Raw genomic sequence first — 12,126 nt, 5'->3', positions numbered from 1 at the left:
CAGCTTCGTGAGAGCAAAATTGCACAATTTATGTGTAAAAGTCCACCCTGCCGACTCTCTGGCAAACTGCTGCCCAGAAATCAGTCTTTATCTGGGCATTGAGAGCCAGTTACTGTAAGTCCTGCTGCCTATCTACAGTGATTAATGTGCTGAAATTGTTCAGTGTTTAATGTAGTAGTAAATAGTGTCTTCTGCAAGTTATATGAGGAAAAAAACATAACAATTGATGCTGAAAAGTTGCTGCAATGATGTTTAGGAATAGGGTAGTGTTCAGGTGTCCAAATACTTGTGTGCACATACATTTGGCCTCTTTTCAATGCTTCTATGGACTGTCAACACACACATTAATTTGTCCAATTCATATCAAAAACTGCTTGTACTAAAAAAGAGGCACCATCCTCTTCTATTAACCCGTCAATTTCCTCCCCTCAATTGGCCTTGCAGGACAGATGCTGGTGCTGACCTCCACTCTTGTCTGCCTCTAATTCCCAGACTCACACAACGGCTGCCTGACTTAATACATGGCATGCCGCTGTGTTGAACCGACACTAATGCTGACATGAAGCTTTAACAGGATCACAGGGAGAGAAGGAGGGGGGTGGGTCACGGCTGGGATGCGAAAGGGTGCAGAGGGCAGGATTGATGTGTGAGACGAGGGCGATAGGGGAGAAGGAGATGTTTAAATGAGTGAGGAAAATCACAGAGGGGAGGTTAAAGGGGAGTGGAGGGCAGAAATACGGCGCATTTGAAGGGAATGAGAAGAAGAAGGGGAGGTGTGTGAGGAGAGTGAGAGCGATGATGGGAAAACACAGACTGGGGATGTTCGGGGAGGATGTGGGCTTAAGGAAGAGAGAGAGATGGGGGGTGCAAGGAGGATTAGTGGGGCAAGACAAAAGCCCAATGCTGCGGAGGGAGCAGGAGCACTTCATCTGCGTCAGCCATAAATCATCACACCCTTTCTGTGGTATTTTTCAGTCCTGTTGTATCTGCTTGATCACAAACAGTTTGCGTTGTTTCTGCATCTCTCTTCATTTGTCAGTTTCACTCCATCTCTCTGACTCCTTCGATGCTATTTCTTCGCTGCATCTTTCACGTTCAGCACCTCCATCTCTTCCTGTGTATACCCATTTGAAGACAGCATGGAGGGGAGAATTTCCCTAGAGAAACACAAGAATGAAGCCCTCCAGAGAGTTGCAGCAAAGAAGCACTCTTTCTTGCAACACAAGACACAAGTAAAAATCAAACTAAAAGTTTCCTTTCAGAGCAATCTTAGTGTATATAGAACTTTTCGAACTCTGCAGTATGTAGGCAGAATGTTATTAAATCTGTCCTCGAAACCGTCTGCTCGCTGTTTGCTGCACTTGAACTTCATCCAAACTATGGGAGGGATTTGATTCAGGAGAATATGCAGTTTCGGATTATAGCTTCTTTCTTTACGGTCCTTGTGGAAGGTGTTTGGTGCTCAAAGTGGGACAAACAGCACATTTTGCACAATGACTGCCAGTTTTTAGCACATTTCATAAACAAAGAAACAGAAAAGAAAAGAAATACAAACAGGAGCCCATTCTTACTTATTCTAGGGTTATCTATCATTCCTGCACAAATCAGAGTAGCCTATGTATCTGTCACAGTCAGTTCCCGTTCCGCCTACTTTAGTCTCTCAGTTTCCCTCCTTGTGTTTGTCACACCCCTAATCACCTTCACCGGTGTATTTAAACCATTTGTTTCCCCTTCCCCAGTGCCAGAGTGTTAGTGTACCATGCGTCCTACTTTCCAGCGTTTCTCTAGTGTGCTTTTCGGTTTCGACCCTTGCCTGTTTTTGGACCCTGCTTTTGTCTTACCTCTTTGGATTGTTTGCCTGTCTTACCTGACTGAACTCCCGTGTACCGAACCTTTGCTTGTGATTAAAGACTGGTTACCTCCTGTATCTACCTCCCGAGTGCTGCAGTTGAGTCCTGTGTCCGTGCTGCGTAACAGTATCAAAATGAAGATGAACAGAAAGCTTCAGCTCTTCAGCTTTTTGTCTAACTAACAAGTCACTAAAGGGTTAATATGAGTCCTATTCACTGAAAATAGGCAGAGCACTCCATTCAGTCATGTTTTCCTTTTGCAGATCTAAACTTCCCTGACTCCGGGCCTGCGAGCAGTGAAGATGATCAGATGTCACATCTTGAGGTGAACAGTTTGAAATGAATGGGAGCAGATGTTTTCAGAGAGGCCTGGGAAGTATGAATGGGGTCGTGATGTCATTGGAAGAGGTCTTTAAATGGTTGCCATGGCGATACCGATTAAGCTATGCACTTTGAGTTATAAAGATGGTGACTGACAGACACAAATTTGTCTGACTGAATTCACTCCCTAAAGTGTGACACTCCATCACAGCACTGAAAGTTAATCTTAGCTTCAATGATTTATATCTCAATATCTCTGCTGTAACCTTCTCTTCTTAATCAACTCACATCCTATGCTTAACCTAACCTCAGGCAAATTCATCAGAATTCTAGTGCCATCTTTAAACACACAGCCAGACCAAAATATAACTCCTTAAACTGTGAGGAGTGACAGGGTGTCCTCAAAGTGCAGATTTTTCTCGGGTTGTCCAACCATGTGAGGACACTGTCCTAATAAGTATGGAAATACACACACACACACACACTCTGACACACTCAAACATAAATAAATGCACACACTGCCACACACTTTATTTGTAATTTCATACACAGGCCTGAGGGTGCTCGTTCCAAAACTCTGTACCTTGTGGTCTGACTGAAACAATGACTGTGTAGACACAAACAAACACAAGGTGAGCTGGGCTCCCTATTTGTGTGATTAAATCAGTGTTGTAATGTGGAAGAGGCAGCATTCATCTCCATTAGAGACTCCGAGGACTCAAAGCTCACTGGACTCACTTTGACTCACACACACACACACACACACACACACACACACACACACATTTAGACAAAACACACACACACAGGGGACACAGAGAAGCAAACATATTAGTACTGGAGTTTGCTCAGGGCACTGAAGTGTCCAAAATACTTTATATTTTGTGGACTTTGATTCTGCATCTTAAGTGCACACAATGGAAACGAGTCCCACAAAGAGGTCCTGAACTGTAAGATAAAATAAATTTAAAAAAACTATCCTCCACACAAAGAATGTAATTTATCTCAGGCCAGATTGGAAATGTGCTGCCCATGTGGATGAATAATGTAGACTTACATCTGCAGGAGATAAATAATACAACATACAATCTTTTGTTTCTTCCTCTCTTCCCTCTTTAAGCACGACAACCATTTCTTTCCTTCCCCTTCTCTCCTGTTTTGTCACCTCTCCTTCCCCTAACAGAGTCTCACAGGCCAGTGAACACAGCACAAGTACAAATGTGATGCAAATCTAACGGCCACCCGTCTGTGCATAAATGTCTTCCATGCTGGAAGATTCACAGAAGAGAATAGAATATCTTTTCAACTTATATTTTCATTAGCTACGATGCTGAAAAGGTCACTGATGTCTCATTAAAAAACAGATTTGTCATCATAAATGTAGCCAGCTGATATGAACATGTTTGATTGTGGCAGTAAATTGTTTGAGATGAAGCAGACGTTGAAGCGACACTGCTGGCATTATAAATGTCAACACTGTGGTAATTACATTACCAGGATGTGAGAGGCATGTAACATAATATGCACGGCTGGACTTCGCTGCTCTCTTGATGCCACTGACTGACCCCAATCCAGAGACATTTAGCCTTGTGGAAAAAAAAAACATCTTGCAAGTTCCCCTTTTCCAAGAAGATGAAAAATTGACTAAAAAGACAAATCAGAAGCTCTGACAGTATAATGACAGGTTTCTGAAGAGCCATTTTGAAACTTACAATCTATCTGAACATGCTACGTGCTATCTGTAACAGCACTTACCTGTCAATCAAAGCTGCATGCTTTTAATTACGGATAACTTTAAGCCTCAATATAATTTAAACGGTTCACTTAAAAAAATTCAGACTAGGGTAATTAGCTATAGAGATAAAAAAAAAAAAATTGTACCAGGCTGTAAAGATGTTTATTTCTGCTGTGAAGTTGGACATTTTAATATGGGGGCTTATGGAAACTGATCTGTTCTGTAGCCAACCTCAAGTGGCAACTCAAGGAACTGCAATTTTTGTCACTGGCCTCATTGCCTTCATTTCACAAACACAGAGGTTGACACTTGAACTCATCGTGTGACCAAGACTACAACAGAAACCAATCCAAGGAACTCAAGGCAGAAGCTAGTTTTACTGGTACGAGGGGCTTGATGTACACATCATCAACACAGTGAACAAATAAACAGCTTTTTTTTTTTAATGGTCTGCAACATCAGCTTCAATCTCTGATTATTCATTTCAGACCAATAAACAATGTTAATTTCTCAGCTTAACTTGCTGGCGTGATTCCTCAGTTGTGTCCTATTGCTTTTGTGACCGTGACATCATTATGCATCAAGACAAATTTGACATTGCACTGGCTTCTCCGCTTTGTCTGCATCCTTTTAAGCATGTGTTTACAGTCTTATTCAAAAACTGGGACGACCCTACCAACTCCTGCCAGCGCGCATGTGACTTACTTGTGACTCAGCGTCATTGTGCTTTAGTGTCAGACTTCATTTTAGCCATTGTTACACGCATTTTGACACAGACTGATTTAAAATCTAAAAGACAATCCTTAGATTTAAGGCTTAATCTGTCAAAGTACCGGAGCATTGATTTAATTAAAAATAAACCTGACAAACCTGCAGCCAAGCTAATGTTCTGCCAAGCTTCATCTGAAATCTCTTTGTTTCTGAAATCCTTTGAAGATGAGCGGCACAGCAGAAGGATGCTGTACTGTGTTAATTACAGCCTCCTACAAGTCCTGTTGTTTCCTACTTTTCCCAAAAACAACTTCAAGCAAAGAAACTCTTTGAATATTACATTTAATTATGTGGATGTGTACAGACAACTGATTGATGCAGCCACTTCTACTTACTACTCCATAATGTTCTGTCAACCCTCATACTTTTTTGTATATTTTGTGATAAAGGAGGTGCCCGCACACATGTGGCATGATATGGCTGCAGCATATAAGGGCACTGCTTCTCAGCTTTGACAATATTTAATGTTATTTAAGAATTAATATATAAGCCACTGGAGGTGAAATTATTACAAATTAGACAAATACTGGTGAAAAAAATATGAACAATGAATATTTATATATTTAGGCTTTAAATAAGTGATTTCATTTAAACAACACTGGGAGTAAAGGCAGTCAAGACTACAAAGACATCTCCCTTGTCTATGAGAATTTATGCCAACGAGAGAGGAGTGGGAGGTGCAGCCTAAATTAAGGAGAGAGAATCTAAGAAGAGAGAAAGGAGGATGAAATAAAGCTAGGCAGGAGGATCCAGAGACTGAAAAAAAAGGGATTATGCAGGCAGTAAAGCAACAGTAGCTGCTGTGGCCCTGGGCACAACTGAACAACATGAATCTATTAGGTCTAACACACAAGTCAACTGAAGAACACACACAAAGACAAAGAGAGAAACAGATGTATATATGTATACAAACACATGCATCAGGGCTGCAGACTTCCTCCTACCACTGGCGATTTCGTTAACAAATCACTTTCCTTGTATTCATTTTCTGTTTTGGTAGAGCAAACATGCAAGTCAGCTGGGAATCAGGCATTTACCCCTGAGGTTTTCTACAACATGTAGTTTAACCTCTCTTTAATGACGGGTGAGCAGACTGATTATGCTATGGGTAGACACACATAAACCATTGCACTCGTGCCTTAAGGATTCCAACACAGGGACATTGCTCCACTGTCAAAACCATCAATGTAAAGCAGCAGGATAAGGAATTAAACATCAACAAACATCACAGCACAATTATTGCTCTAATTTCTGTAATGTAATTGTACCAAGGTGCCACATGACTCGCAGGTTTGATCTGAATTTCCCGGAAACTGATTGAAACAACGATATATTTAAGCACTCTTATCAATGAGTTTATGTAGTGAAAAAATCTGTTTTTCCACCTGGTTTTATACCCACCTCAGCCAGTCTGTCTTATTGCAAAGGAATAGCATTAACCCTTATAGCTACATTCTCCCCTGAACAGCAATTGTCCAATTATAGCTTAAAAACTAACTGCAAGCTAGTCTGTCGAGCTTTGGGTTTCTCCAGATGTTGAAGTGGTGTGTAAAGAGCTCCAGTATGAGTTTGGAGGCTGGTGTATTTTTTAAAATGTTCCCAAAATGAAAAGAGAGTAGAACCCTAAGGATAGATTAAACCATGCTTGTGTAACTTACGCTGCAATGTTATCATGCCCAGTTAATAAGGCCTATTAGTGTCTACACTAGTAATCACTGTCAAGGTCATGTAGCAATTGATACTACATTATTGTGTGGGGTTACAAGTTAAATTAAACAACACTTGCTATTATATCCCCTCATATATCAGAGTACAGGCCAGAGTATCAGATCTGTGGAAGACTACACTCAAACAAGCTTACAACCTAACCAAACTTAGCTGAGATGGTGTTACAATCGCCAAACTTAAATTGTTAGTCAGCCCAACAGACATTTACTTTGTAATACTAAAAGTAAAACATACTGTTTGAAAATATGAACAGTTAATTATACATCTAACATCTGTCTTGGTTGTCCATGTACGTATGAAACCGAAGCAGCAAAACAGCCCGCTTTCCAGTCAGTCCCTGGTCTTAGGTCAGTTTGTGAAATTCTTGAGGGAAAACAACTGTCCACTAGATTGAACAGTGTGCTCATTGTTGCTCAGTTTTTTTTAAGTTAAGCAGTAAAATGAATAAAATTTAATGAATACAGTTCTGATAATAACAATTTAACACATCGAAACGTGATGATAGTTTTATTCTTATACCTCTGTACCTTAATTTGATTTGTTTTCCATATCTTTGGCAGCAGGTTTAGCAGGGCACTCCAGGTGCCCTTCTCCCCAGCAACACATTGCAGCTCCTCCTGGGGGATCCCAAGGCGATCCCAGGCGAGATGGGCTATATACACCTCCAAAGGGAGGCATCCTAATGAGATGCCCGAACCACTTCATCTGGCTCCTTTCGATGCAAAGGTGTAGTGGCTCTACTCCAAACTCCCTGAGGCTGAGCCCGGCCACCCGACGGAGAAAGCTCATTTCGGCCCTTGTGTTTACATTTAAATCATAGATTGTGACGTTGACCGTGGACGTGCAGAACACAGCAGAAATGGAACTTAATCCAATGTATAATTCAATAATACTGTCAATACAATATCACATTTAAACACCTCTTTTGAAATCGAGGGCATTGTCTCAAAAACCACAAAATATGTGAAGCAGTAAATCATTATTGCAAACTGCATCTGTGCAGAACTGCGAGCTTATAGCAGCAGTAACTAAAGGAGACAGGCTCCTGAATTACTGAGCCCCACTTAAGGCACCCTGCGGATAAATATCATTTTGGTCTCCTATAAGTGGGATTGTATTGTTTCTGTGACAATAGGTGAAGTTAGACCATGTGACAATTTCAGCTATAGCAAGTTACCTAACTAGTCGGAACTTGGTCGCTGCAGGAAGGAGGCAGCCTTTTGTACGTTAGGGGCCCAATCTAGCAGTTGAGTCACCTGATTTAGTATTTATATAGAGTATTATTAGTATTATTAGTATCCACCCTGTATATTGTGAGGTGCTGTACCAAGTGGATTTTCTTGTTTTGGGATCAATAAAGTTTTATCTTAGCTTAAAGTTGATGAAAATTCAATATACATTACTTAGCAACAGCAATTTGCCATTTCCTTACAGTATGAGGATCCTTACTGACATGATCAATTTCATAATCTCTCACAGCAACGTTAACCATCACACCTACACATGCTCTGATCTGTAACTTTAACCTAAACCTGAATCTAAACCATCAAATGGCTCTTTAAAGAAGTGAAAAGTCCAGCTGAAATATTGTGTTCAGCAAAAAAAAAAAAAAGTGCTCACTCTCAGGAAATTCACAAAGATATCACTAAAATACAGTAGCACTAACACGCGCGCACACACACACACACACACTAGATTTCATTGGTCAAATCATTCACAAGCTCGCTCTCTCTTTAAGTAACCTGCTGGGTCCAGCTATTTCGTCTTCCACAGCACTATTTCAATATTGGCCAAGCACACACACATACATACACACACACACACACACACACACACACACACACACACACACACACACACACACACACACACACACACCTGTGCCTGTGGGAATTATGAGCTGTTAATTGTGATATTGATGTGGCTGGGTTGCACATTCCAACACACCAATCACATCCCATTTAATAAACACCACAACAATGCTACAACTGTGTGCGTGCACGCTCACGCTGGTGTGTGTGTGAGAGTGATTGTACGTTCGCTTTGTCTTCATGTGAATACATTGTGTGCATGTATGTGTGTGTGTGTGTGTGTGCGTGCGTGCAGGCATGCAGTGGTGTGCTGCTCTCCATTTTAATGGCAATTCCGACAGAGCCTTTCCCATCTCCCCGTCACCATGGCAACCGAGCGGGTAATCGGCCACGTTTGTCTCGGGGGCCCTGGCCTTCTTTTGCGTGCCACAGCTGCGCACACACATGCACATACACACACACACACACACACACACATAAACAAAAATCACAATTACAAATACATTAAACCCAAAATAAACATTTACTCTCCAGTGCATGCACACATATGCACATGCACTCATAGCGCTTCCCAGGGTTCTCCCCAAAATGATTCCTGTACGTCTTCCCCTCCTCCAAACCACTGCTTGGGATTTCCCAGTTAAATACTAAAAGGGCTTTCCCAAATGTTCCTCCTTTACAGAGAGCTCTGTAATATCTCCCCCACTCTCCTATACATATATACACCACCCCCATGCTCTGAACCGAGCTATTAGCATGATCTTTGTGTGTGTCTACTAAGGCTGGCTAGCCAGTCAGTGGTCTGCAAGGACAAATTCTCCTCTCTGATGTTTTATTCACACTGCTCATATGAAAAATGTTCAACTCAGCTGGACACCGATGATGACTAATATAACCTCATGCTGCCCCTCACCCAACCTCAGTACCCACAAAGCCAGGCCAAGCACACAAGCTCAGTTTTCTGCCTTTAGCCTGAAAAACATGGTCAATAGTCAATTAACTCGCCACTTCTTAAAACTCTCGAACCATGAGGTCAATCGGGCATTGAGGATGATACAATGAAGCTTAATTCTATAATTGTTTGGACTATTCCGGGTCTCAGACTTATCCAGAAACAGTTTCTGGCTGATCATTTCAGAGGAATTTGATGGTTTTTGAACAGCTGTTGTGTTATAACAGTGTGAAAGCTGTAAGGAAAAACTAATGACAGCTCAGTGCTTTCACCCAAACAGGTTCAAACTGACGCCTCCCTCGTCTATCAACTACTGTAGAACCTATTAAAAATAACACTTTTTCTAAGCAGATGCCTGTTGTTTCTGTCTAGACCATAATGTCTGATAAACACAGGCTGCAGCATAAGGCATTTATATCTGATATGTTTCAAGTGGAAGAAATGAGCTTCAGTATTCCAGTTTGACCAAACGACTAGCACTATGAATACAGAATAAGAAAGACTGTAATCTAAATATCCCTCTGTATATTCATATGCAAACAAAGCTTGTAATATCTATTTAATGTGCAGATTTTCCCCATGTCACTTCCCAGGATGTAGGGCATAATTCACTATAGTTTTTGTTGAGACTGCAGCTGGATCATATTTTTTTTTTAGGTTTGAGCATGGAGGTTTATTTTTGACCATGTGAAATCATATCTGACAGAAACTGACCAGAAGTCAGGAGCGGAAGGAAATGTAGAGATGGATTGTCATCCATGGGATGATATGGTTCATTTTTGGGTCAAGGAAATTGTCTGGATTTTAATGAACCCCATAAAAATGTTTGGAACATGTCTGAGATTTCCCTGAAGTGAAAACATTAACATTAACATTATCTTATGGAAATCTGACAGTAAGTAGACAACTATGAAATACATTTGCACAAACCTTTGACACGTTTATGTTACACAATGTTGTTTTATCCCATCCTGTTTGTCACTTATTTATAACATTGTTAAATTTGGTCCTTATAATCTCAGTGAGATTCACCTCCTGCTGTAGCTGCAGCAGCAGAGAACTGAGCTCTTTTGTTTAATATTTCATTTGTCTTAATAACTTTGAACTGACAAGAGGGATGTCATCATCCTTCATCATCACACAAACCATGCAAGGGATGTTAATGAATTGTTTATCACCACCATTTTGGCAAACACACGTATTTGCACAACTGAAGTGGGTCACGCAGCCGTTCTTCTAGACTAAAGACTAACGACTAAAAGACAGATGCTGTTAAGTAATATTAGCTGGCTGCTCGTGTCTTGTGTTGTTGCACTTGGTTGATGCTTGGATGTGTTTGCAAAATTGTCGACTTGCTTTGTTTTTGATCATAAGTAAGGGAACGTAACAAAGTCACGTGTACAGCTGTCTAGACAGTAGTATTGCACTCTAACTGGGGGTGCTTAATTGCCAGAATACTCATTTCTACACAGTGTTGCTTTAAAGCCTTTTTTGTCCCCTGTGTAAGAAGAGTGTGGTGTAGTAAAAGAGTTTGGAGCCCTTTTGAAGTAGGTCAGAGTAAATCCCAGTCGTGATTCCTGTGGTGTTGCTGGTTCATCTAAGCTGACAGACTTTCTGGATCAACGACCAAAGCCCACTAACTCACTCTGTCTATATTTCTATATTTATGTGTCTGTCAGTCTTTCTGTCTACCTAAACAATACAGGAATTTGACATACTAGTATTGCTGGAAGGGCATCACAACCTGAGGATTTGTGGATGTCTTTGCAGAGAGATCAGGTCCTTTCATGTCTATATTTTTCACTGACATGTTTTAAAAGAGTTTGTAGTTTTCAGTCACTGTTAATTCAGTTGTTAATTTAGATGCATTTCTATACACTGCAAAGACATAAGCAGAAAAATGTAAAAGAATCTTGTCCTACATTTCTTTCTATCTCTACTCTCAGTTCAATGAAGCCACAAACATAGCTAAGGCATTTATGGGGATATACAACAGGAAACACAAAGATAAAAGATAAAAAATAAAATACTAGAATCTGTTAAAAATATATCATATGTTCTTGTTTTACTTTTTACTTTACTAAACTTTGACCAACAGTGCCCTCTACCGAATGACGTCTGGTGGTGCAGTCACTGCTTATCATTTTATTATGGTAGTTGTGTCACGACGCGGCTCTAAGGCCATAACAAAAACAATGGGGAGATGTGGGTTGAAGGCAATGAGGTGTGTTTATCAGTACATCAGTGGGTGCATGTGTGCATGCATAAGTGTATCGTGTAGGGAGTGCGAGATGTTGCTGGAAATGAATCAATGAAAAAAAAACAAAAAGCATGAGAGGAGGACAGAGACTGTCACAGAGAGAGACAAGTCAGTGAGGTGGAGTTTTATAGTCTCTATCTCTGGGCCCAGGTGTTTCCAACTATGGTCCGTGTCTCTCCAAGTACCTACTGCAAGGAGAGAACCCATGCAAATTAACAAGGGAACTGTTGTTAGTTGTATACATCATTTGATAAACATGACCTGCCCTATTTTACATGTAAAACATATTAGAACCCCTGCAGAATAAAAACAAAACAAAAAAAAACACATTTTTTTTTTAGTCTATACAACACAAAACTTCTTCTGCCTCATAACATGCATCTTCAAAACACTTCTATACATAATTGTTTGATATTGTTAGTGTTAGAGTGTGTTCGAGCTAAAAAGAAACAGGATGTAACGGAACATAACTTATATAAACATAACACATAATTTGATATAATAAGTTAAGTATGTTTCATAATTCTGCAAGAATCCCACCCAATATTTTGAATAATTTACTCAACAGACATTCAGTACCTATTTCTTTTTATCCATTGTCCATTATCTGTAACCGCTTATCCTCATCAGGGTCATGGTGGGCCTGGAGCCTATCCCAGCTGACTTTGGGCGAGAGGCCGAGTACACCCTGGACAAGT

The 12,126-nt window shown here is 40.5% G+C and overlaps 1 protein-coding gene across 3 annotated transcripts in view; it reads left to right on the top strand.

The window, feature by feature from the left end:
• Window positions 1-2,137: 2,137 nt before the first annotated feature.
• Window positions 2,138-12,126, top strand: part of palm2akap2 (PALM2 and AKAP2 fusion) — an 89,508-nt gene continuing 79,519 nt past the window's right edge. For all 3 annotated transcript variants that reach the window (XM_019259561.2, XM_019259559.2, XM_027278632.1), the window contains exon 1: window positions 2,138-2,175. In XM_019259561.2, coding sequence (XP_019115106.2) covers window positions 2,153-2,175 — 23 coding nt within the window. In that variant the 5' untranslated portion in view covers window positions 2,138-2,152. The remainder of the gene's footprint in view (window positions 2,176-12,126) is intronic.

The sequence above is a fragment of the Larimichthys crocea genome, chromosome IV (assembly GCF_000972845.2).
Source record: "Larimichthys crocea isolate SSNF chromosome IV, L_crocea_2.0, whole genome shotgun sequence".
NCBI lineage: Eukaryota > Metazoa > Chordata > Actinopteri > Sciaenidae > Larimichthys > Larimichthys crocea.
This window is presented reverse-complemented; position numbering and strand designations above follow the sequence as displayed.